The 24,573-nt window shown below is 38.4% G+C and overlaps 1 protein-coding gene across 1 annotated transcript; it reads right to left on the bottom strand.

The window, feature by feature from the left end:
- Positions 1 to 256: 256 nt before the first annotated feature.
- Psma5 (proteasome 20S subunit alpha 5) lies at positions 257 to 23,718 on the bottom strand. The gene is made up of 9 exons (XM_020163058.2): positions 23,550 to 23,718; positions 19,765 to 19,831; positions 15,101 to 15,227; positions 12,454 to 12,521; positions 11,217 to 11,324; positions 11,019 to 11,077; positions 10,327 to 10,429; positions 6,542 to 6,628; positions 257 to 485 (listed from the first exon to the last, which is right to left on the bottom strand). Exons 1-9 carry the CDS (start codon positions 23,576 to 23,578, stop codon positions 408 to 410), a joined length of 726 nt encoding a protein of 241 aa, XP_020018647.1. The 5' UTR covers positions 23,579 to 23,718; the 3' UTR covers positions 257 to 407.
- Between the last annotated feature and the right edge of the window lie 855 nt (positions 23,719 to 24,573).

Raw genomic sequence — 24,573 nt, 5'->3', positions numbered from 1 at the left:
TTAAGACAAACTATAGGACTGAAATGGATTTGCAGGGTATTAGCATCTATTAACCACTGGGAGGAGCTGGACTAGCTTGAGTCCATTTTCCAACACAAAGGGATTCGTGGCTAGAGATGACTGTGTCGCAGACAGCCACTAATTTTAGAACAGACACTCTCATAGAGTAGGGATATTAGTACCACTATCCTTTTGCCTGCTAACATTAGCATTTCAAACAAAAGACTGCATTATAAGAGAATAGACTATTAACAAATATTTTAAAATTTTCTTTATTTCAGAACTGCCTTTATGTACAGACATCATAAAAAAATGCACATATACTGGAGATTTTTCAAGGAACAGGAGCTGGAAATAAAACTTAAGGGCAATTAGGAGAATTGAAATTGTCCCAGAGTCACTCTTCCTTAAATGTCCTTGATAACCTCTTCAAGTTCTTCCTTTGTGAACATATGGAAATTCTGTCCAGGTTGTACTGTGGCTAGCTGGAAAGAAAACAAAATGGGTTAATAAGCTGGGCTCAGTTCCCTGATGATGGCCAAGCCTGGTCAGGAGAAGTTGTGTTGGTGATGCAGCTGTTCGTTAGGAGCTAAGGGACCTGCTGTCCCAGGGATATCCTTTCCAAGTAGCAGGTCCCTAAAATAGCTCTGAGTCCAAAATAAAAATTCTTATTGACCAAATTTTCTATTTTGAGGTTAACCTACCACATAATAGTTAACCAAATGCCTGGCATCCCTGTTACTTCTTGAAGTTACTTCAGTAAGAATCATAAAAGCATCAGTAAAGTACGTGTGTGTGTGTTTAAGATTACTTTCAAAATATATTTAAAGCATATTTACATACTTTCAAGGTGAACTTGTGTGTGTGAAACCTTGGGTTATTGGGGCCACTTTGTGCCTCTCTTTGTCTGCAAAATGGGGATAATTATACCTACCCCCATAGAGAGGCTGAGAGGATTAAAAGTTAATGTATGCAAAGTGCTTAGGACATAGTAAGTACCAAATTATTGTTAGACATTTTCTCTAAAACTGTGTGTGGCAACTTTACCAAAAGCATTGCTTAGTTTTTTTAAAAAGAGCTGGTCATGAAAAGATTTCAGTAACACTATAATAGGGAATGAGTTGTGAATGAAGATTCAATAACCAGCAGTCCAAGTTATAATCTATTCAACCAACCAAAAACACTCCCTCTCCCCCTCCAAAACCCACATTAGTTTAGTTTCAAATTAAACTAGTTACCAGGTTTAACATCACCTCTGCTGATCACAATATCCCATGCTGGTTTAGGAGCATGGCTCATGTGGTAGAGTGCTGGCCTTGCAAGCATGAGGCCCTGAGTTTCAAATCCCAGTACCAACAAAATTCTTTTCTAAAAATCATGTTTGAGGGAAATATTGAGGAGTTAAGTGTCACTTCACATTTGCCTCAAAAGCTTTTCTGTTTTTAAATGTCATTTCCTCATTTTGCCTATTTTAATTTTAAAGTTATATATACTAGGGAATTTTAAAGTAAGATAAATTACTGATATTTAGTATAATTTGAGTTTCCACACAATTAACATAATCTGGTTATATTATGTTTATTATTCTCTGCATCATTTGTAAGTAAAAATTAGAAAAATTACTGTACATCTTAAGACATCTGATTATCTGGTGCGGGAACAGACTATAATATACTTAAAAATATAAGTATCGTTGCCATTTCTCTTCAGGAGTAATATATTTATTTGACCAATGACAATAAGGACAGGTCTAACAGTAATAAAACAGAGAAGTAAGGGTGTACAGAATTTTTTTTTTTTTTTTTTGGGTCAGGTCACTCATGGCCCACAGGTTAATACTCCCAAAACAGAAACTGGGCAGATACTGAATATAATAGTCTTACACAGGACCAGGATGGAAATCAATATTAATAGGACTTGAACTAAGTACTGTCTTCGAGAAGCTACTCATCAGGGGATGAGTAAAAATAACCCCTTACATTTGCATAATGATAAGGGTATTTACATAAGCAACACAAGATACTTTTCTATATCTCACTTTGCTTTCCAAAAACCTGTAAGGCAGGTAGAGCATATTTTCTCATTTATCCCATCAATAATTTATATACTAGTTACATTTGGACTAGACTAGGGATCCAAAGATAAAGAAAGTCCCTATCTTACTAAGAGCACAAGATGACAGATGCTTTCAATGTCAGTTAATAAAGCTAAGCATATGTAAAGGAGATGCTTGAAGGAGTCCAGGAAGGCTTCACAAGGACAGGGAACCTTTGTATTCAGACAGTGAACAAGGGGGAAGGGCAAACAACTGTGCAAATGCATACTAGCATGAGACATGAGGGATTTGCAAATCAAGGTAATTCTGCACAGTTAGAGCAAAGGTCGCATATGGGATGGGGGAATGAAATGGAGAAGGAATAGTAGCTCGGTTCTCATGGAGAGATTGTATTACAGTGGTTAAAAATACAGGAACCTAAGCTGGGTGTGGTAGTGAACACCTGTAATCACAGCACTAGGTATGCTGAGGCAGGAGGATATAGCCTGGAATACCTAGCAACAGCTGATATCAAATAAATAAATGGAGAAGAAGGGAGAGAGGGAGGGAGGAAGGAGAAAAAAGAAGAAAGGAAGGCAGGGAGAGAGGGAGGTGGAAGAAGGGAGGGAGGGAGGACAGGACCTAAAATCAAACCTGGGTTCAAATCTTGAGTCTACCATTTACCAATTCTGTTATTGTGGGGAAAGCCCTACACTCTCAAAGCCTCAATTTCCTCTGTAAAATGGAAAGAGGGACATGTATCTCATAGAGTGGTGAGAATTAAAATAAACAATTACATGTAAAATGTTTTAGTAAAATACCTAACATTAAACACAGGACTTAAGTACTAGTACATCATCATCATTCCAAAGAAAGTTTGGAATTTATCTTGCAGACAATAGGAATCATAAAAGATGTTTTAAATAGAAAGCAATGAAGATTACATGTGGACTGGAAAATCCACGCTAGTAGCATGATAAGGAAAAAAATGGACTGAGATAGGAGGGCAAGACTGGAGGCAGGAAGACTAGTTAGGAGACTTTTGAAAAAAAGACAAGAGTTACTGATGGGGCCAGACACTGGTTGCTCACACCTGTAATCCTAACTACTCAGGAGAAAGAGATTAAGAGCATCGCAGTTCAAAGCCAGTCCCAGGGAAACAGTTCATAAAATCCTATCTCAAAAATACCCAACACAAAAAAGAGCTGTTGGAGCAGTTCAAGTGGTGGAGCACTTGCCTAGCAAGCATGAGGCTCTACGTTCAAGCTCCGGTACTGCAAAAACAACAACAACAAAAAGTTTGATGAGAAAGGGAAGTTAAATTCTTCCAGGTTTCTAGTGTAAATGACAAGTACGTTAGTGGTGTCATCAACCAATAACAGAAATATAGAAGAGGAAGAGATGGCAATAAAGGTTATAAAATAGGTTGGATGGAATACTGCTCAGAAATAAAGTTTAACAGACAACTGATACACAGAACATGTATGAATTTCAGTGTCATGCTATGTCAAAGAAATTAGACACAAAGGAGTATACATTGCAAAACTCAATTCATATGAAATTTTAGAACACTAACCTACAGTTACAGGGAGTAGATCAGTGACGGGGGAATGATTACAAAGGGGCAGGAAGGAACTTTTTGAGAGGATGGAAATATTCTGCATCTTGACTGTAGTGGCAAATAGAGGGATTATATAGTTGTCAAAATTTACTGACTGTACACTTAAATGGGTGCATTTTACTATATGTAAATGATACCTCAAAAAGTAGATTTCTTTACAAAGACAGGACACACTGGGTGGAGGGAGGTCTTTTATTTTAACAGGGTCTCTGTAGCCTACGCAGGCTTGGAACTAAGATCCTCCTGCTTCAGCCTCCCTAACGCTGGGAATATATAAGTGCATCACAACATTCAGCTTTTTTTTTTTCTTTTTTAAGATGAAACATGGACTTTGCCTTTTCTGAGAGGAAGCAGCTGGTAGAAGGGCTAGAGATCCAAGAGACAACCAATAGAGTTGAGGACCTAAAGGAGATAAGGGAAGAAGGGCTCCAAGGCAGCAGCTTCTACATGCCTTTCCTTGGACTGACCATTAGAATCACTTGGGGAGCATTCAAAAATATAGATATCTGGGCCTCATTTCCACAGACTCTTATCGACTTGTCAGGCTTCGAATTCAGGAGGTACAGCATTGATGAGAGTAGTCCTGAACAAGTAGAAGTGTCCCCTTTTTCAATATGAAGAATCCTATCATTGAGGAAGTTAATTTGGCTAATGACAGAGCCTGGATGACACTTACCTGATGCACTTTACAAAGCAACACTAGAGTGGCACTGAAACTGAATGAACTAGAAAATAAATCTGCAGTGTCAAATGACCCAAGCCTTGTATGCACATATGAATAATAAAAGAAAAAAAAAATCTGCAGTGTCAGTTACCTAAACAGGTCTCAGAGCCTTCTTTGAAATTAAGAGCTACATTTGAATTCCTCTGAGGTGACAAGGTGATGTGTTAGCAGAAGTACCTCCTGGCCCTTCTGTTGTTCAGTACCAAAGGAAAAAAAGCACTAGAAATGTATTGACAAAATCTTTCCTAAGGGTTGAGATAGGAGGATCATTAGATTTGTTGCACCTTATCACCTCAGAGATTGGCAAGAAGTATTTTCAAATGTTGCTCCTGTCCATTGGTTGCTCAAGAGGTCAGCCAACTACACCCCCCCTCAAACTCCTCAGACCCTCCCATTTCTAGACCAGCCCCCTATTTTAGTACCCAATTTTTTTGCCATCCTAGGAAACCTAGCTCTACTGGGTGAGACATTCACTAAAACACTCCAGGACTCTCTACCGCCATCCTTAAATAGTCAATCCTCCATCAGAAATTAACTAAACCACCCATTTTTCTCATGAGTATGGCCAACAAACATTCTGTTAGGTACAGATTGGTTTAATTACTGATTAATGCTTGCAACATCAATTGGCCTTAAAAATTTTTAATTGAAATATAATACACACACACAAAATGCCCTAAAGGGTAACTTCTGTCTTGAATTTTGAGAACAATGTTTTGTGAATTCAGCTCCGCTAGTATTCTAATGTGGCCTAGCAATCCTTTTCCTTGTCCCTCTTCCCTATCTATAACTTTTCCAAATATTTCCCATTGTGGTTTTTTTTTTTAGTGAAGCTGGGTTTGAACTCAGGACTTTGCACTTGCAAAGCAGTTGCTCTACTTAAGCCATATACACATAATCCCCCATTTTCCATTATTTCATCATTGCATTCACCCACACTCAGCAGATGACCTACCTTTTTTTTTTTTTTTGGTGGTACTGGAGTTTGAACTCAGGACCTCATGCTAGGCAGGTGCTCTGCCATATAAACCATTCCACCACCCCTGTTTTATGTTGGGGTTTTTTTGAGATAGGGTCTCAGAACTCTTTGCCTGGGCTGGCTTCAAACCACAATCTTCCTGATCTCTGCCTCCCTAACAGCCAGGATTACAGGTGTGAAGCACTGGGACCTGGCTCTAAACCTACTTATCTTTCCCCTCATCATTCGCCTATCTACTCTGAGTATTCTAAATAAGTACATTTAAGATTGGTCCCTGCTTTTCCAGTCTCATTTTCACTCTCCTATCTTACATATATCCCACATCCCAGAAGTCAGATAAAAACCCAAGAGGTTTTTTTGTTTTTATTTTTTGTAGTGCTAGGGTTGACCCCAGGGTCTCATGCATGCTAAGCAAGTGCTTTTATTACTGAGTCCCAGCCCCAGAGTTCTCTTTTAAGCACAAAGTAATTGGATCTTTTGATCCTCTTTGCACATGCTATTCCCTCTTCCTAGAATATCTTCTGCTCTCTTCTCCAGACATCACCTCTTCCATCATCTGCTTTCCTAATGCCTTAGTCTAAGTTATATGTCACCATGGCCATCTGTTCTTATGGCTATTATAGAAATTTTACCCCAAACTCTTATTATCTGTATGCCCCCTACACTGCAAGTTTACTACTAAACTAAAAATTAGATTTTATGTATCTGAATCCCTGGCATCTAGCATAGTACCTAATGGGTACTCAAATATGACACTGAATTAATTTTATTCTTTCAAACCAACTACTTTGTGTCATTTTTTCCCTCTTGTAGAGCTTTCTTACCACTATTTAATCTTGTTCTTTGTTTAACATTTTCTATTCATTAGTTTCCTCAGTTTACAAAAGTATTTACGTCTTTTTCCATGCTTAAAAAGACAAAAATCCTTTCCGTTAGTTGCTGCCTTCTGTTGACATTATTCAGTCTTGAAAAAGCAGCATACTCTTGTTTTCTCCACTGCATCACCTTTTAACTCACTGAATTCTGGCTTCTGTCACCACCACTTTACTAAAGCTGCTTATTATTCAAATGTTATCAGTAACTTAAAAACTAAGGATGCAAGTGTGATTTCCTTAATGTATTCAATCGTTAGCAATGAGAGTTATGATATTTGAAGAAAGCCCAGTGAAACAGAAACAATACCTCTATATTAGTTGCATTCAGCTTCTCCTCCATTACTTGTTTGAGGATGATGAGTGAAGACTTGATGGCTTCTTTCAGTGTCATAGACTTAAAACAAAGAGAGGAGAGGATGAGCCATTAACTGTATATAGTTCCTCTTTCCTTCAAAAAGTTCCCCCCATTCTCCATGAAGAAATGATTTAGCAAACATTAATAACTCATACATCTTAATTTGCACAAAGCATTACAAGTGTCTCAGAATTCAATAGTAAGTAGAATACACTTATTCAGAGAAAAAAGTACCTTCCTTTGAGCCATAACAAAGTCACCAATTTTCATAGAGTAAATATCATTGAAGAAGAGGAAAGGGCGGCAGTTTTCATTTAATTTAGAAGATAATATAATATTGGTGATAGTTTATGAATAATAATGTACAGATGATCTAAAAATGTAGTCCAATAGTTCAGAAAATTCACTTTTTTGCACCTAATTTCCTCCACATGTAAAATCAACACTACAGGCATATCTCATTTTATTCTACTTTGTTTTACTGTACTTAGCAGATGGTGCTTTTTTTTTTCCACAAATTGTAGCTCTATGGCAACTCTGTGTTGATCAAATCTATCTACTGATAACATGTTTCTAACAGCATGTGCTCACTTTGTGCCTGTCACATTTTGTTAATTTTCACAATATTTCAACTTAATTATTATTATACTTTTTATGGGACCTATAACCAGTGATTTTTGACATTACTATTGTAATTGCTTTGGAATGCCACAAACCACGCCCATATAAGATATGACCTTAATAAATATATCATGTATTCTGATTGCTCTACTGACCAGCTATTATCCTATCTCATTCCCTCTCCTGAGGCATTCCTATTTCCTGAGACAACAATATTAAAACCTGACCAATTAATTACTCTTCAATGTAAAGGAAGAGTTGCTTGTCTTTCATTTTAAATCAACAGCTAGACATGATTAAGCTTAAGAGAATAAGGTTTGTCAAAAGCTGAGTTAGGCTAAAAGCTAGGGCTCTTGTGCCAAACAGCTAAGCAGGTTATGAATACAAAGGAAAAGCTTTTAATGGAAATTTTAAAAGTGAAGTAGCCTTATTGGTGATTTAGAGAAAGTTTTAGTGGTCTGGTAAACCAAACCAGCCACAATATCGCCTTAAACCAAAGCATAATCTACAGCAAAGCGCTACCTTTCTTCATTTCTGTGAGAGGTGAGGAAGCTGCAGGAGAAAAGTCTGAAGCTAGCAGGAGTTGATTCATGAGGTTTAAAGAAAAGAAGCCATCTCCGTAACATGAAGGTGCAGGTGAAGCAACAAGTGCTGACATAGAGTCTGCAGCAAGTTATCAAGCTGATCCAGCTGAGATAATTGATAAGATGACTACACTAAACCACAGATTTTCAATGTAGATGAAAATAACACTGCATTGGAAGAAGATGCCATCTAGGACTTTTATAGCAAGAAGTCAATATCTGACTTCAAAGCTTGAAAGGACAGACTGACTCTTGTTAGATCCTAATGTGGCTGGTGATCTTAAGTTTCAGCCAATGTCCATTTGCTATTTTTGAAAATCTAAGAATTACATAGAGTCTATTCTACCTGTGTTCTTCCAATGGAGCAACCAAGCCTAGAAGACAGCCAATCTTTTACAAGGTTTACTGAATACTTTAAGCATCATATTAAGACTCAGAAAAAAAAAAGATTCCTTTAAAAATATTATTGCTCTTTGATAATACACCTAGTCATCCAAGAGCACTGATGGAGAGAGACAATGAGATTAATATTGTTTTCATACCTGCTAATAGAACATCCAATCTACAGTCCACAGATCAAGGGGCCATTTCAATTTTTAAGTCTTATTGCATAAGACATATATCTCAAAAGGTGATACCTGCTCTAGATAGTGATTTCCCTGGTGAATTTGGGCAAAGTAAATTGAAAATCTTTTGGAAAGGATTCACCATTCTAGGTTCCATTAAGAACATTAGTGATGGGAGAAGGGAAGGGAGCCAAGGGATGGATATCTTGTCTTTTTTTCCCCCTTGAATAAATGTCACTTTTTGAAGGGAGGGAGAGAGGGAGACAGGGAGGGAGGAAAAAAGAAAACATCAATGGTTCTAGATGGGCACTTGTGACTTGCCTGTAATCCTAGCTACTCTAGAGGCAGAGATCAGAAGGATCTCAGTTCGAGACTCTATCTTGAAAAAAACAACAAAAAATGGGCTGGTAGAATGGCTCAAGTGGTAGAGCATCTGCCTAGTAAGTGTGAAGCTCTGCATTCAAACCCCAGTACTGCCAAAAAAAAAAAAAAAAAAAAAGAACATCAGTGATCCACAGAAGGAGGGGTCAATATATCAACATTAACTGGAGTTGGGAAGAAGCAGCTTCCAACACTCATGGATGAATCTCAGCAGTTCAAGACTTCAGTGAAAGAAATCACTGCAGAGGTGGTAGAAAAAGCAAGGAACTAAAATTAGAAGTAGAGCCTGGAAATGTAAATGATGTAAATGAGTTGCAATAAACTCATAATAACACTTTAGTGAATGAAGAGCTGCAATATGGATAGGCAAAGAAAGTGGTTTCCTGAGATGGAATCTAAGCCTGAAGTTGCTATGAACATTATCTATGAACATTGTTGAGATAACAAAGAATTTAGAATAATACATAAATTTAGTTATTAATAAAGCAGCAGCACAGTTTTCTCAAACTAATTCCAATTTTTAAAGAAAATTCTGCAGGCAAATGCTATCATACAGCACCACAGGGTGAAATCGTCTATGAAAGAATCAATCAATATAGCAAACTTTGTTATTTTAAGAAATTACCATGGCCACTCTAACCTTCAGCAACCATCACCACCCTGAATAGTGAGCAGCATCAACATAGAGGCAAGACCTTCCACCAGCAAAAACATTGTAATTTGTTGAAGGCTTTTTTTTTTTTTCAAACAATTAAGCATTTTAAACATTAAGATATGTACATTTTGTTAAAAAAAATATTGCTACTGCACATTTAGTAGACAACATTATAATGTAAACCTAACTTATTTGCACTAGGAAACCAAAAAATTCATGTGACTGCCTTAGTTCAATATTCATTTAATTATAGTCATCTGGAACCAAACCCAAAGCACCTCTGAAGTCTGCCTGCATGAGGTGAATAGATATCCCTATGAGAACCACCTGCATAATAAGTTTGGCAGCTTTCAATCCCAGCAATGAGTTACTCAAAACCAAACTTTCCAATTCCACAAAGAAAGTGCAAATGTTCACTTGCTTCCAAAGCAGACTAGGTAGTATAAACTGCTAAGTGAAGCCGTGGGCACACAGGACAAACACTATGTACATCCACACTACAGTACATTAGCCAGCAATAAAAAAGGAACCAACTATGATACAATGACATGAATGGATCTTAAAACAGTATGTTAGGGGCTGGTAGCTCAGGGTTATGGTATATGTTTAGCATGTACAAGCCCTGGGTTCGACTCCCAGCATGAAAAAACAATAAAAATAACAAACTGCATAATATCACCTACAAAAAATACAAGGACAGACAAAAACCAATCTATAGAGGTAAGTATGATTTCAAGTGTGGGAGAAGACTGAAGAGTACATGAACGTTTCTGGGGAATGATGGAAGTGTTCTATGTTTTGTTTTAGGTTGTAGTTCTAAGGAAGTATGCAATTATCAAAACTTAGAAAATTAAGGTCTGTACATTTTATTACATTAAGTTATTTAGTGGACTTAAAAAAAATGATAAAGTTGTGAGAATGCTTTGTTACCTTATGATAAACTTCTTGCAAAGAGCTCTGGGCACCCTCTGAAGCAGAGCCAATTGCTCGAGCATCACACTGTACAAAGGTACCAGATGGGTCCATATGAAACCTGCAAACCCCCCAAAAAGAAGAGGATTAAAATGCTTAAGACTGGTGGCATTTTATGTAACAAATGTCTCACTAAGAAGAGTATAAATAGTTGGTTCTGCAGTCAGGAAATGCTACTGAAATACTATGGCACAAGTCCAAAAGGATGCTATTTTAAGAAAACAGATCTTTTAAAAGGTGTTTAAGAAAATTACTAACTTCCTTAGGGATTTAGAAGCATAGTACAGCATATATGGATGCATGTATGCATGTACACACACACACAAAGACTATGGCACTTGTGTATGCCTACATTAACATCTGAGAATGAGAATCAGCTCACCATTTCAAAACAAAACTGTAAAACATATCCTGACTATAGTAACAAAGTTACTTCTAATTTTTTTCCAGCATTGGCACTAGTTCCAATAGGGGAATTCTTCATGGATCCCCAAGTTCTGATTGTGTAAGGAGCATAGAATCACTTGACTTTAGTCAATCCCTACTTTTTTCCAGCTCTATAATAATCTCAGTTGCTTTAAGCTAGCAGTCACCACCCCAAAATTAAAATAATCACCACCCTCCCCCTAAAAGCAGGAAATGGTACTTACAGCTGGGGTCCTTTCTCATCAACTCCTCCAAATAGCAGCGCTACTCCAAAGGGACGAGACTAGAACCAAAAAGTAAGAGGTATTATGAGCACTGGCTGTACAGTAAGAGGAGTGAGGGCTGGAAAAAATATGTGCAAAGGACAAATATCCTGAGTCCTAGAGAACACTAAGCAAACTGAACATATACATCACACCCACCATGGCACCTGGATCTGCATCTTCTTCTCCAAACTGCAGAGCCAGATTGGACACAGCCTGGGTCACACTCTCCACTGTCATTGTCTCATTGTAGGTGAACCAATGGTTCTAGAAGAAGAGCAAAGAATAGTACCCCCTCTAATAAGAAGAGCATCAAAGCAGTCCACCATCTTACTATACTCAACACTGTCAACTGTGGTCAGAAGCTGAAGTGCCCTTTTGTTCTGTTTTGTTTGTTTGTTTAGTTGATTTTGGGGGGCAGGGTCTCACTATGTAGCCAGGCTGGTCGGGAACTACCCATCGCCATGCCCAGCTCAAGTGTCTTTATGTGGATTAACACTAGCCACTAAGTACTTGGAACTATATGAGAAGAAAAACAGCTCTGATAGTCAGGTGTGGTGACAAGTTTGTGATTACAAACTTGTAATCACAGCACTTAGGAGAATCACAAGTTCCAGGCCAGTATGGGCTATAGAGCCAGACCCCACAGGTGGTGGTGGGGAGGGGAGATGGAGGAACAGAGAGCTCTGCAAATAAGTATTAAAAGGGCTCCAAAAAAATGACTGACCAGAAGATTACCTCTTTGAAAATTAGGGTTAACCCCTAAAAGCACAAAGTCTAGTCTTTTCACAAAGTGAATGCTAATAAACAAGAGCCACTTTCTCTCAAATGCCCTATCTATGATGTCTATGTTAAATTACTTGTTTTTACTTAAGTACTGACAGGAAATTTGAGTAACAAGTTCAAGAAATTTTACCTTGAGATATTTTTTCTTACTTGGCCTACTCTTCCAGGCCACAAATACTGCGTTTAAAAAAAAAAAATCATTCCTAACCAGTATCTATCACCTGATACAAATCATTACTTACTAGTGGAGGGTAGTTATAAGCCTGGTAGGAAAGGCAGCTAGAAGATAAATGCCCTTAAACTATGGCCACAGCCTGCTATGGAGCTACCACAGAAAGTCAATGAGGAAACAGAGCACAGTAAAATGAATATTTTACATACAGTGAATCCAGAAGAAGCAAGAGACTGTCAGCTCTTCCTTAAAGTTGCAATAGTTGGAAGACTAAATTCTAAGCCCCAGGAAGTTCTAACTGTAGATTCTACTTAAAATCATTCCCAAGAGCCACATCTAATATTGAAAGATACCCACAATGTAGACCAGGCAGCTATGTCATCATTAAACAAGAAACTCAAGCATCGTAGTAAAAAGGAGAGAAGATGCTAATTTTACCTGTGTCTCCACTCTGGCTTTATCAATTAAAGTCTTAGCATCAGCAATTAGCCCACTCATGGCACAACCTGCAATTTAAAAGCAAAAGTGACCCAGTGACAAAATCCTTGTAAAACTTTCAGCCACTCAGGAAACACTGAATGAAATTCTGGAGTGGAACCATGGCATATACCCAGTGGATTAGATGGGAAATGATTTCAGCACTGAACCCAAGTATAATGCTGTTACAAATAAAATTATCCATGACACAGGAATCCAGATACTAAGCCAGAAGGTAGAGAAGACAAACGAACATATTTTAAACATATTATACCCCTATGAATACCTTACCACTCTAGATCCTAATGCACTTTTGAACAAGCAAATGCTAACAACCCAACCTGAGAAATAAGGAAAAGAAAACCACTGCACTGTGGACTACAGTGGGAGAACTCTGAATAATATCAAAAATCTTTTCACCTGCCTGTTCCCAAACAAACCAACTAGTTACACCGGAAAGTTTGTCTGATGGCCCAAGATGCCAAGACTGTGGCTGGAACTGCTACTTAGATGCCATGACTCAAATCTAAGTGTCAGCCTAGTATTCTCTTCCAAGTTTCAGACTTCTCCCTTGATATCTACTAGGATGTACCACTCTCTCAACTTGACTCATCTTAGTTCCCTTTCAGACCCCATCTTCTTCCTAGGCCCTCACAAACAATCAGATCCCACGTTCTACCAATCTCTATCTGATTACCTGTCTGGCATTAGTCTCTTCCTCTCCATTTTCTGGCCACTGCCTTGGTTAAAGCCTTCAGTATCTGTTTGTACTATTAAAAAATTTCTTGGGCCAGGTATGGTGGCATATTGAGTGTAATCTCAGTTACCAGGGAGTCAAGATAGGAGGATCGCAGTTTGAGGCAATCCTCAAAATTGACAAAACCCTACCTCAAAAACAAGCACAGTGCAGTAAAACATGCCTGTAATCCCAACTATTCAGCAGGTAGAGGTATCCCTTTGAGGTCAGCCCAGACAAAAACATGAGACACTACCAAAATACTAAAGAAAAGGAGCTGAAGGTAGTGCACTTGCCTAGCAACTGTAAGGCTGTGTTCAATCCCCAGAACCACCAAAAAAAAAAAAAAAAAACCCAACCAAACAACAAAAAAACAAATTATTGATTGATCTCTCTGCCTTCAGTTTCAGCTCCCTTCAACCTACCTTTAATACTACTATCAGAATGGTCTTGCCAAAATTCTAATGGGATATTACTTCACTGCTTAGTACCTTTCCTATCAATGGAAAAGGATCAAGTCCAAGTCCTTTAACAGAGTAAAAAAAGACTTCTACTATCTGACCCCAGACTCATCTCTTGTCACAGTTCATCTTCGAATAACACTAAAGTACTTATGTAATGTGTAAGTACCTATGTAATGAGCTGTGCTCATTTCTATTCCTCTGACTAGAATGATTCCTCTGCTATACCCAGACACTTGTCTGTCTGGTAAGCACTTCCTTGTATTTCAGAATTAAACTCAGCTTAAGCATCACTTTCATGAAATCCTTTTCTCAAAGGTCCACTACCACTAATGCCAGAAAAAACTAATTTTCCTCCTTTATATCCTTACTGAGCATGCACTATGTGGACAACCACAATTTGACTATATAGTCCTAGAAGACAGGGAATATGTCTGATTCCTGCCACTATCCCCTCTATCACCATGGACAACTGACACAACGTATGTTTTCTATTTAGTGAATAAAGTGACATTGACCTATGCCTAAAAAGACAGGCTACTTGAGATAAAGTAGATATAATTTTCTAATTATAAAAGATAAAATCTGTTTCTACATCTATGAAAGAGATAATATTCAGCTCCCATAGTTATCATGCCATTTGGTTCTCATGCCTTAAACAATTATTTTATCTGTTTCATTAATTAGATGACTACATAGGTTAAAAACTGCGGATAGCCAACTACCATGCATGCTGTAAATAAGGAGAACTAGTCAGCCTGTAATGCTATAATGTCAGAAGTGAAGGCAAGGGAATTACATCAAAGACCAAAAAAAGAGGGGAGAGGGGAAACAAGGAAGAAAAAAACAATCTAAAAACAGAGGAAGAAGTCTGATCTGGTAAGTCTATTATTCTTATAACTCTATAAACCTTACATACTCCAAAGATCTTTAGAATTTCTCTTTTCTCAGTGGACACCCCAGCTTCCAACACAATCCTCACCTCACCTCCTGACCTCCCACCAGAGCTAACATTATAATCGGTGAAGACCTGAACATCATAGGGAACAGGCTGTGATTCAATCTTTACATACATCAACAGCCATCATATTTGCCAAGGACTGGAGGTGTAGTTCAGCAAAAAAATCACTTGTCTAGCATGTGTGAGGCCTTGAGTTCAATTCCAAGCACAACAAAAATAAAACAAAATACATTTGAGGACAAATGAATCTTCTAGAAGGAGGTTAAACATAAATGAGTCCTGCAACTGCTTCCTACTCCTAAAGTTATATATATATTTGTCTACTGTTAGAAAATGAGTTCATCAGGGCATAAGGCATTTATCTTATGAACCTCTTTTGGAACATTATAGAAGATGAATTAGCCCAGGCCAGATTGTACAAAAAAAACACAACTTTTCCCTACTACTTACCTATATGAGCATCAATCTCTACAATTTTCTCAATGCTGCTAGGCTCCATGAGTGGGGAAGTAATTCTCTTCTCCACTGCTAGGCATACACCTTCTGACGTTTGGATCCCAATGGCTGTAGAACCAAGCTAAAAAGAAACATGCTATGGTTACCATGTACAGGTCAAAGAACAGTCTCACATACTTAGCAGAAATCTCTCTGTATACCTTCACTAGACAGAGCTTCAATCTTCCATATTTAGTATGCAGAGGTAACAAGGAGCAGCAATATGCTGTTACAGTCAACAGCAAAAGCATTCATTTATAGAATTTTGTGCTTCTAAAGAGGAAGTCCATGACTAGGGATTTGGCTCAGTGGTAGAGCACTTGCCTAGCATGTGTGAAACTCTAGGGTTTGATTCCCAACACCACAAAAAAAACTAAAGAGAAAATTTAAAGTCTTGAAAACATCTGAAAAACAGGAAGGAGCAATCAGGGAAAACGATGGATACGTGAATCGAATTAAGACATATTGTAAGTATATATGTAAATGTCACAATGCATCCCCCTGCACAACTATTACATGCAAATTTTTTTTTAAATCGGAAAAATTGCCAGTATTGGGGAAGACGGATTCTAAAGTAGTAACTATAGTGGACAAAAAAGTAATAAAACTCTAATAGCCTTTTCTAGACCTGGTCTCTCTTCACCTCTGCTATCTTACTTGATCTGTTCCAAAAGGTAATATTCCCCAAACCTATATGACCTCCAGAAAAAAAAGAAAACATCACCATCGACGCAACCACATTAAAAGATCAATGTCACTAGCAGTCCACAATATAGTTGAAATTATCCCTTTATCTTCACGCCACCATCCAAGTCATCTACCTCTATATACCACAGTTTCCCATCTGCAAAATGAAGATAATGCTAATACCTACATCAAGAAGGATAAGTATTAACATTTAAAATGGTACCTACCACATAATTTAGTTACATGGCTCCTACTTAGTCTGTTCATCTTTAATCTCTCTTTTCCCCAATGTATCTTTCATGTTATAGCTTGATTGACCTAATAATACAATGCTATTTTTTCTTCTCTCAAGAACTATTCTTTCCCTGGGCTGCCTATAACTTAAAATCCAAAAGAGCTTTCAGAGTACTCACCTTTCCTTCTGATTTTATTGCTCATTATTATCCAGCAAAAATCACTCATGTATGGCTCAACCCATTTGTTTAACCTTTATTATCACCTACTCTTGTTCCCCTCCTAAGGCTCTCTCCTTTGGAATACATACTGTTTTTCTATAACTCCAAATCCTACCTGTTATTAATAAATAAGTGTTATTAAACATATGCCAGCTTTTTAACTGTGCTTCCCACAAACCCCCTTTGGTCTTTTTTTTGGGGGGGTTGGCCCTGAACTCACAATCCTCCTGCCTCAGCCTCCCATTATCATGTTTTTTGTTTCTGTTGCAGTACTCGGGTTCAAACTCAGGGCTTCCTGCTTACGAGGCAAGTGTTCTACTGCTTGAGATAGGATCTCACTTTTTGCCCAGGCTGGCCTGGACTACTATCCTATTTTATGCTTCCTACCACTTCTGGAATAACAGGCACACTGGGCCCAGTTATTAGTTGAGATGGGGGTCTCATGAACATTTTTGCTGAAGTTGGCCTGGAATCATGCTCTTCCCAATCTCAACCTCCCAAGTAAGTAGGATTACAGAGGTGGGATCCACCAGTGTCTGACAACATACATTTTTCAAATCAATGGATACATGCATAACTACAGGAGACAAATTGTCAAAACCTTTTAAGTAAAAAGTGGGTGCTCTTACTTCTTTCTAACTAAAGACACAGCATAAAACATATTGGCTCTTAATCTTTCCGCAAGTCTGTCAATATAAGATTAAAGGGCTTTTTAAAAACAAGCAAAAATACTGGAGGTGTGGCCAAGTGGTAGAGCACCTGCTTTGCAAGTGCAAAGCAGAGTTCAAATCCCAGTCCCATCAAAAAGAAAAAGGGAAAAAAAAAAGCATAAATCCACTAGACAAGGAGAATGTGAGAAAACATAAATCTTGAAGCTAAAAGATAGGTTAATAATAATTAACCCAATTCTAATCACAGCAACCCCCACCCCAAAGGAAATGCTGGCAACCAGGACCTCTAGAAATGGTAATGGAGGAGCTAAAAATTACAAGACACATGCCATGCAAGTGCTCTACTTCTGAGCCATATCCACAGCCCCTGTTTTATATATAGTATATTGATCTTGAATCCGCAACTATCCAAGACAGCAAAGAACTCTTACCTACTATCTAATTTTTTTTCTAGCTGAGCAATTCTCAATTGGGGGTCATTTTGCCTACTACCAGACAACTGGCAAAGCCTGGGGACATTTTTGGTTGTCCACAACTAGAAACCTAAGTAACAGGTAATAGCTATGAGTGCTGTTAAACATTCTACAAGTCATAGGACAGCCCACACAACAAAGAGTTATCCAGTCTAAAATGCCAACAATCCCTGGATACTGTTATTATTGTGTAAAGAAAGTGCTTTCAAAGCACAAAAATAAATTCTTAGTCTGTTCAATTTTGTCTCCAACTTAAAAAAACTTTCTAGGCTTCCAATCAAAAAAAGTCAGTATTTCTGAGACAGGCTATTTTATCCTCCAGATATTTCAATACCATAATTCTGTCTAAATTTTTCCTCCTACTGACCTTGGTGGGAACTAGGGAGAGGGGAAAAAGGAAATAAGGGAACACCTGAACCAAGTCTATGAGTATCTCTTCCTTCCCTATCCTTCTCCCTCCTTCCTTTTTTTAGACAGGGTCTTGCTATATAGCTCAGGCTGGCCTCAAACTCATTCTGTAGCCTGAGCTGATCTCAAATTCATGATCCTCCTAACTCAGCCTCCTTAGTGCTGGGATTAAATGCATACAGCATTACGCCCAGCTGTGCAGTGTATCTTGCTATAATTCACTAACATAGTAACTAATGAACTAATGTTCAGCTGCTTGATATAGTAATTTTCACATTAGCAGATTTCCACTCCTTCACCCAAGAAACCTACTCAAAAGGCACTCTTTTTTCCACCTCTGCTGCCTATATCTTACCCATGTCCTTAACATGGTACCTTGAAATGATTATTTCTATGGTCAGAGATTTTTAGTCATCCTCCATCTGCTTTCATAGTATTAAAGTCTTGTATTACTAAATTGATTTCTCATTGGCCACTCATAAATTGCCAAGGCAATAAGCAGGGGCATTTAAATTCCACAGCACTTCAATCTTCACAATGGCTAGGTCTCATCATTAAGGGTCACATTTCTATCTCTATCCTAGTCCAATCTAAGACTACAGAGATTATATACTACCTCATTACCTTTAGACAATCAAGAAATTACTAGCCCTACAGATCTTTAAAAAATAAGAATTACTTGTCTTGCACACCTGGGCAGAAATATCGTCTTAGCTGAGGCCCAAAAAAATACTACAGCTTGAATTCTGCTGGTCTATCACTTCGTGGTAATGTATGTTGTCAATACAGATCAAAGGTTACCAGAAATAAGAATAGGCACTTGTAAGTGGCCCATTATTTTCTGTCCTATTATTATAACACTTCTACTTCTATGACTTCAACTATCCCAGCTTCTTACATAACAATTTTCTCGGTACACTCTTTCAAAAAGAGGTAACTTAGAAACACAACACTTTTCTTCAATTATGTGAAGAATTGTTCTATGGAAGAGATTTAAACGACTCATGTGGTTCAAGGGCAAACTAGGACCGACTGAAGGAAAGATCATGAAGCAAGTATCTTGATTCAATACAAGGATAAATTTACATCATGAACTGTTTCACAATGAATGAGCTCTCTTATGACAAAATATTGTCACTAGTATACAGACAGAGGTTATCAAACAGATGCTGTCTGGAGCTATAAAGACAATTCAAGCACAGAGGGAAGGGTTGGACTGGATCAGTGATTCTCAATCCTTGTTAGATATTAGAATAAGAGGCCCAATGCCTGACAGTCCAAATCAGAACTTCTAGGGTGGGGCCTGGACATTTTTTTATCTTTTATTCTTTTAAGCATTCCCCCCCATGATTACTTCTCATCACTATATTCAAAGATTTTAGACACGTTTTGTTGAACTCTCTTATTTTTCTGTCAGGTTTCTTTTCAAATATACATGAACTAAAAAGTTATTTGGATTATCCATAAATCAGCAGTACAGTTCCCAAATGAGAACTAACTTTAGGTATAGTTATCTTACTTTCTAATTTTTGGAATGCTGATTTGATTTTATATAACTAAGTTACAGGAAACATCTGTTATTCAGCTCCTAGTCTCTATTACAAATTCACAACTTTACCAACAAAGCTACAGAGGTGATGAGTTACATGACTTGCTCGAGACAACAAAATATAGAAAGTAATAGAGGGACTAACTCTAGTCTTCTACACCCTTCTTTAAAGCCAAGAGAATTATAAACCCAACATGTCCCTCCACATCCACTGAGAAAAAGCTACATGAAACAGATGTCAGAAACAGAATTTAAATTGCTATAAAAATGATTAATAGTGGCTGGCTAAAGGGATATGAGACCATTTTCTAAAGGAATAGCTAAAACACATTTATTCCAAATGTTCTGCTAGCAAAGTATGAAGTTACTACTATACCTTGATAGCTTCAATGGCATATTCCACTTGAAATAATCTTCCTTCAGGAGAAAAAGTATTTACGCCCCTATAAATAAAACAGTATGTATTAAAAATTGTCAGAAAAATGAATCATAGAGCCCCTGCACTCAAGTTCTTTGATAATCAGCTCAGATGACTACAGGACATGCATGTTGTCATTACTCTCTACTTTGCCCACATTTTTAATACATTAACAGCTTCTCAAGGCAACGGAATCTACACAGAGAACACTTCTGCCCCACTCCCATAACATCCTCCCAAATTGATCAAAGGAGTGTGGGTAACTTTTCTACCTCAATCAACCTACCAATTCCTTTGATAAATTTATGTCCCCAAACTATCAGGTAATTCTTGAGAAAATGTACATTTTTCCTTATCCTCTTCCTTATGTGCATTTGATGGCTTACTTTTGAGTAAAAGTCAGTCACAGGTACATTTCTCTACTTAAACGTATGAAATAGTATTGTCATCTTAACAACAAACTAAGATCTATATAGTTCCTAAAACTTAATCTAGTTCATTCACTCCATATTTATACCAATTACTAGTTCATTCACTCCATAAATATTTATACCAATTACATGCCTGACTGCTTTTTTCTCTAAAATATACCCCCTACTTTTCCTTGCTCCAGTGTGTCAGAAATCCTTATGAAGACGAAGCTCCAATCATAGTGTCAGCTATAAAAGCTTTTACCACACAATGTACACTTAAAAAAACACTTGAATAGGTGAATGAAAATGATTGAAATCCTTAGTTTATGAAGTCTGTACTTTACAACAGGTAGCATGTAGTACAGTGTTCAAATCTGTTTGATCAAAAACTTGTTTCAAAACAAATTTTATATGTAACTCCAAAATACAAGGCAGATAATACTAAAAGTTGGCACTTGCTGGACATTTACTTTATATCTGGCACTGTTATAAACCTTTAAATAATTTAACTCAATCTTCAAAATGATTCTATGAAACAGTAATCTAAGGTAGATACTATTTTACAAATAAGGAAGTTGAGACACAGGAGGTTAAGGAAGTTGCCCAAAGCCACTCAGCATAAAAGAGGCAGAGCTAGAATTAGAATTGAGAAAATCTGACACAGATTTTCTGACACAATTATTTCACAACACTGCCTCTGAAGATTATTCTGGCTAAACACTACTTGGGTGCAGAGACAATCCCACCAACCCCTCCCCTATTTGCTCCTGAGGAAGTTCAGGGCTCCAAAGATTCAAGATTGCTGAAAGAAGTCTGAGGACAGAAGACCTGGGACTGAGTTCTAGTTTTGCCGTTACTAGCTCTAACTCCCTTAAAGGGAAAAAAAGTGCTGCCTTTGTCCTAGACAAGTATGGAACTGCAGAGTATGAAAGAACTCTTAAGTCGTAAAATGCTGTATTATTTTTTCACCCTAATGAGGCATTACTACATCCTTCCTTATATATACAGGCTCAGATCTTGGCTCTCTTCTCAAACCTAATATTGTCTCCTTGGGCCATTTCATATAGTCTAAGCACCTTAGATGCTAAATCTCTGTTACCAATTTGACTTCTTCCCTAATTCATCTAAATACCTGCTGAACATGTTCACCAGACTTCCCATTAGCACCTAATGTTCAGCATTTACCAATCTGAAATATTATTTCTTTAAATTTAGTCACCCTGTAAAATCAGATTCATCTTGTACCATTCCTACTTCAATTTTATTTTAAAGCGCCTCCGATATTCCTGTTCTCCAGAGTTAGAAAGTTCTGAATGATGTGAGTGACTCATTACTACCCATCATCTCCCATATCTGGCCATATGCCAAGTTATACCAATCCATATCAATTTCTCCTCCACAGTACCCTATTTCTCTTTCTCCTATTCTCAATGTCCTCATTACCTTTCACCTAACTATTGTAATAGCCTCCTAACTTGTGTGACTTGCTCTTTCCTCTAATCCAGCCAATTAGTCTCAATAAAATACAATTATGATTAGGTACTATTTAAAACAAAACCTGACAGCAACAGTAGTCTACCAAGTAAAACACAAACTCCTTAACCTTGTATTAAAAGCCATCCAATATCTAGCACCATTCTGTTTGTCCCATATCTCCTGCTGTTCCTATAACGTGTATAACACATGCCAATCAGACTGGACTTTTCTCAAATATGCACTATTTTTCCACTCTTGTGTTCATTCTATATTCTCTGACTCCACACTACTAACTCTGTCTTCATTATTAAAATTCTTCTCTCTCAAGACCCAGTTTAAACATTAGCTCTTTTGTGAAGTTTTCCATGCCCCCCTAATATTAAATGCAATCTCTCTCATCAGAGCTTCCAGTTTTTATTTAAATTCCTTAATGATGTCAAAACATTTGTCTCATACTATAGATACTTCTGTATACTATCTTCTTTACAAGATCTCTTACATGAGTAAGGATATTGATTTGGTTCACTCCTCTGTGACAAGTACCCTGAACAATGCCTTTTACACAGCACTCAAATACATTAGCTAAATGAGTAAGAAAAGGCTGTATTTTAGGCATTTTTGAGAAATCTTTTTTAAAATGAAGCAATCAATAGGTATGTGAAGTATTAATGATTTAAAGCCTTTCTGATGAGAATCACAATTTTCTCATACACACCTAAACTCAAAATTATACAACCCAAAGATGATTTTTTTTTCCCGCCCCAGTACTGGAGAATTTAACCCAGGGCTTCTCATTTGCTTGGCAAGCCCCCAACGATGACTCTCTTCAATGCCCTGGAAGCTAAATACTGACCAACAAAATCACTTTACTTAATGGAAGGAAAAGATGTTGGTTTAAAAACTTCACATGTATCTTCTATAAGTCAGTAAAAGCATGAAAACGTGGCAGTTCCAGGTGATAAAATTTTGACAGGGTAAACATATACTTGCCAAAAAAAGCAGCCTCTCCGGCTACCTGGTACAAAGAAAATGTCTGCTTTTCCCAGCTTTTAAACAAACTTAATAGCTATGTGGAAACCTAACTGCCCCAAACAGAAACTGAAAGTAAAAATGCCTGCAGCATGAATATGTACAATTTAGCATTAGTTTGCATTTCCAAGACTCCAAAGTTTGTCTGATAAACACAATCACAACTTTTGGAAAATATATGGCCTCCGACACAACACTACAATTAACTTGTTTTAAACTTTTAGAGAAGTTAGAAAAACCTTGGTCAAGTGGAATCAGCACAATGAGAAACCACCTGAGAACCATTCTATATTCTCTTTCCTATAAAATCAGATTCTAGGCACTGTATCTGGACACAGTTAAGGCTGCCTTTGTGCTTTTGGAGAAAATACACGTCCCAGCACGCCTTACTACAAACCCTGCTAACAGGCTCTAGTGGCTTTTTATTCCAGGCAGCACATTTCACTTTAAAAAAAACAAAAACAAAAAAACAGTCATACCTAGCTCGAAAAGATGAACCGCGTTACTGCTGACCCCTGACCTTCTCCGGGTGAAAGGTCGAAATCCTTGTTTCCCCCCCCCCCGCCCTCTTTCCAAAGCACACCCCAGCTTTTCGCTTCCGCAGAGTTAGAACCCACTCGGTGACTGAGCGCTAGGACACACACGGCCAATTTTCTCAAGTCTAGTTTCAGGAATCACGCCGGGCGCCTGGGGAGGGCAAGAAATCCCCAGATCCGGCCAGAGTCGGAATCCCGGGGCGCCTCATGACAAGGCAGAACCCAGGCCGCGGCCGGGCCATGGGCCCGCCCACCCAAATCCCGACCCAGCTTCTCCCACCGCACGGACCTGTCGTACTCAGACCGGGTGAGGAACATGGCGAGGACAGATGGAGGCGACAGCGACTATGCAGGGATTCCGAGGGCCAACACCACTCCAACCAGCACCCTATTCTACCACACGGCCACAGCGCCAAGGTTCCCTGCTTCCAACTGCGCGTGCGCCCGCGACCTCTTTAACCCGCCCTCCTATTCCTTCGTCCTATTGGCTAATATCGGTTCTCGCCGAGGCGATTGAGCCAATGCATTTCCTCACCCGACCAGGGTTAGCACGCGGAGGGCGGGATCAGGTGTCGTCCTTCCGCTTTACATTGCCAGTGGTTGCTAAGGGCGCTGGGAACTCGAGGCGTCTGGTGAGAGTAAACCTTTTACAGAAGGTGTGAGCCCGCCCCAAGCTTGGCACCTGGGCAGCTTGTACTGAGAGTTGGACCGTCTACATCTTGATGTGACGGGTCTCTCGCCAGCACCCGTACTCTCAGCCGGAGGATGCTGGTCCACCTACCGATTCCCCGGTTTCCGGGCCTAGCGCGGTATTGGACTCCCGAATTTAAGCATAGGGTGGTGACCCATAGTGGGGCACACAGCGCTAGCGCTTCAGTCAGCCTGAAATCTTTGTTGAGAAAAAGTGGTAGGTTTTAGCCTGTAAGAAAGTCCAAATTCCTGCATGATTCAAGTTATTTTATCAGGTCGTCTTTGGATTTTCCCCCTCCCCCGCACCCCGTACAGCTTTCAGACCTAACCTCTAGAACTCAGGATCCCGGATTCAGAGTGTTCAGGTTTTTTCTGTTATTCGTGATGGATAAGTACCTTCTATTTCTGTGCTTCTTCCCTAAAAGTACAAGAGCAACTTCGTAGCTTCATAGAAACACTGTAAATGAATTATTTGTTGAGGCGCGGGGGTAGGGCGGGTGTGGGTAGGGAGATGTTGGTCAAAGGATACAAAGTTTCAGACAAGATTAGTACATTCTGGTGAGCTATCGTACAGCTGATTAACTGCAGTTAACAAAGTATACTTAAAAATTGCAGAGAGTGGG

The sequence above is a fragment of the Castor canadensis genome, chromosome 12 (genome assembly GCF_047511655.1).
Source record: "Castor canadensis chromosome 12, mCasCan1.hap1v2, whole genome shotgun sequence".
Classification (NCBI taxonomy): Eukaryota; Metazoa; Chordata; class Mammalia; order Rodentia; family Castoridae; genus Castor; species Castor canadensis.
This window is presented reverse-complemented; position numbering and strand designations above follow the sequence as displayed.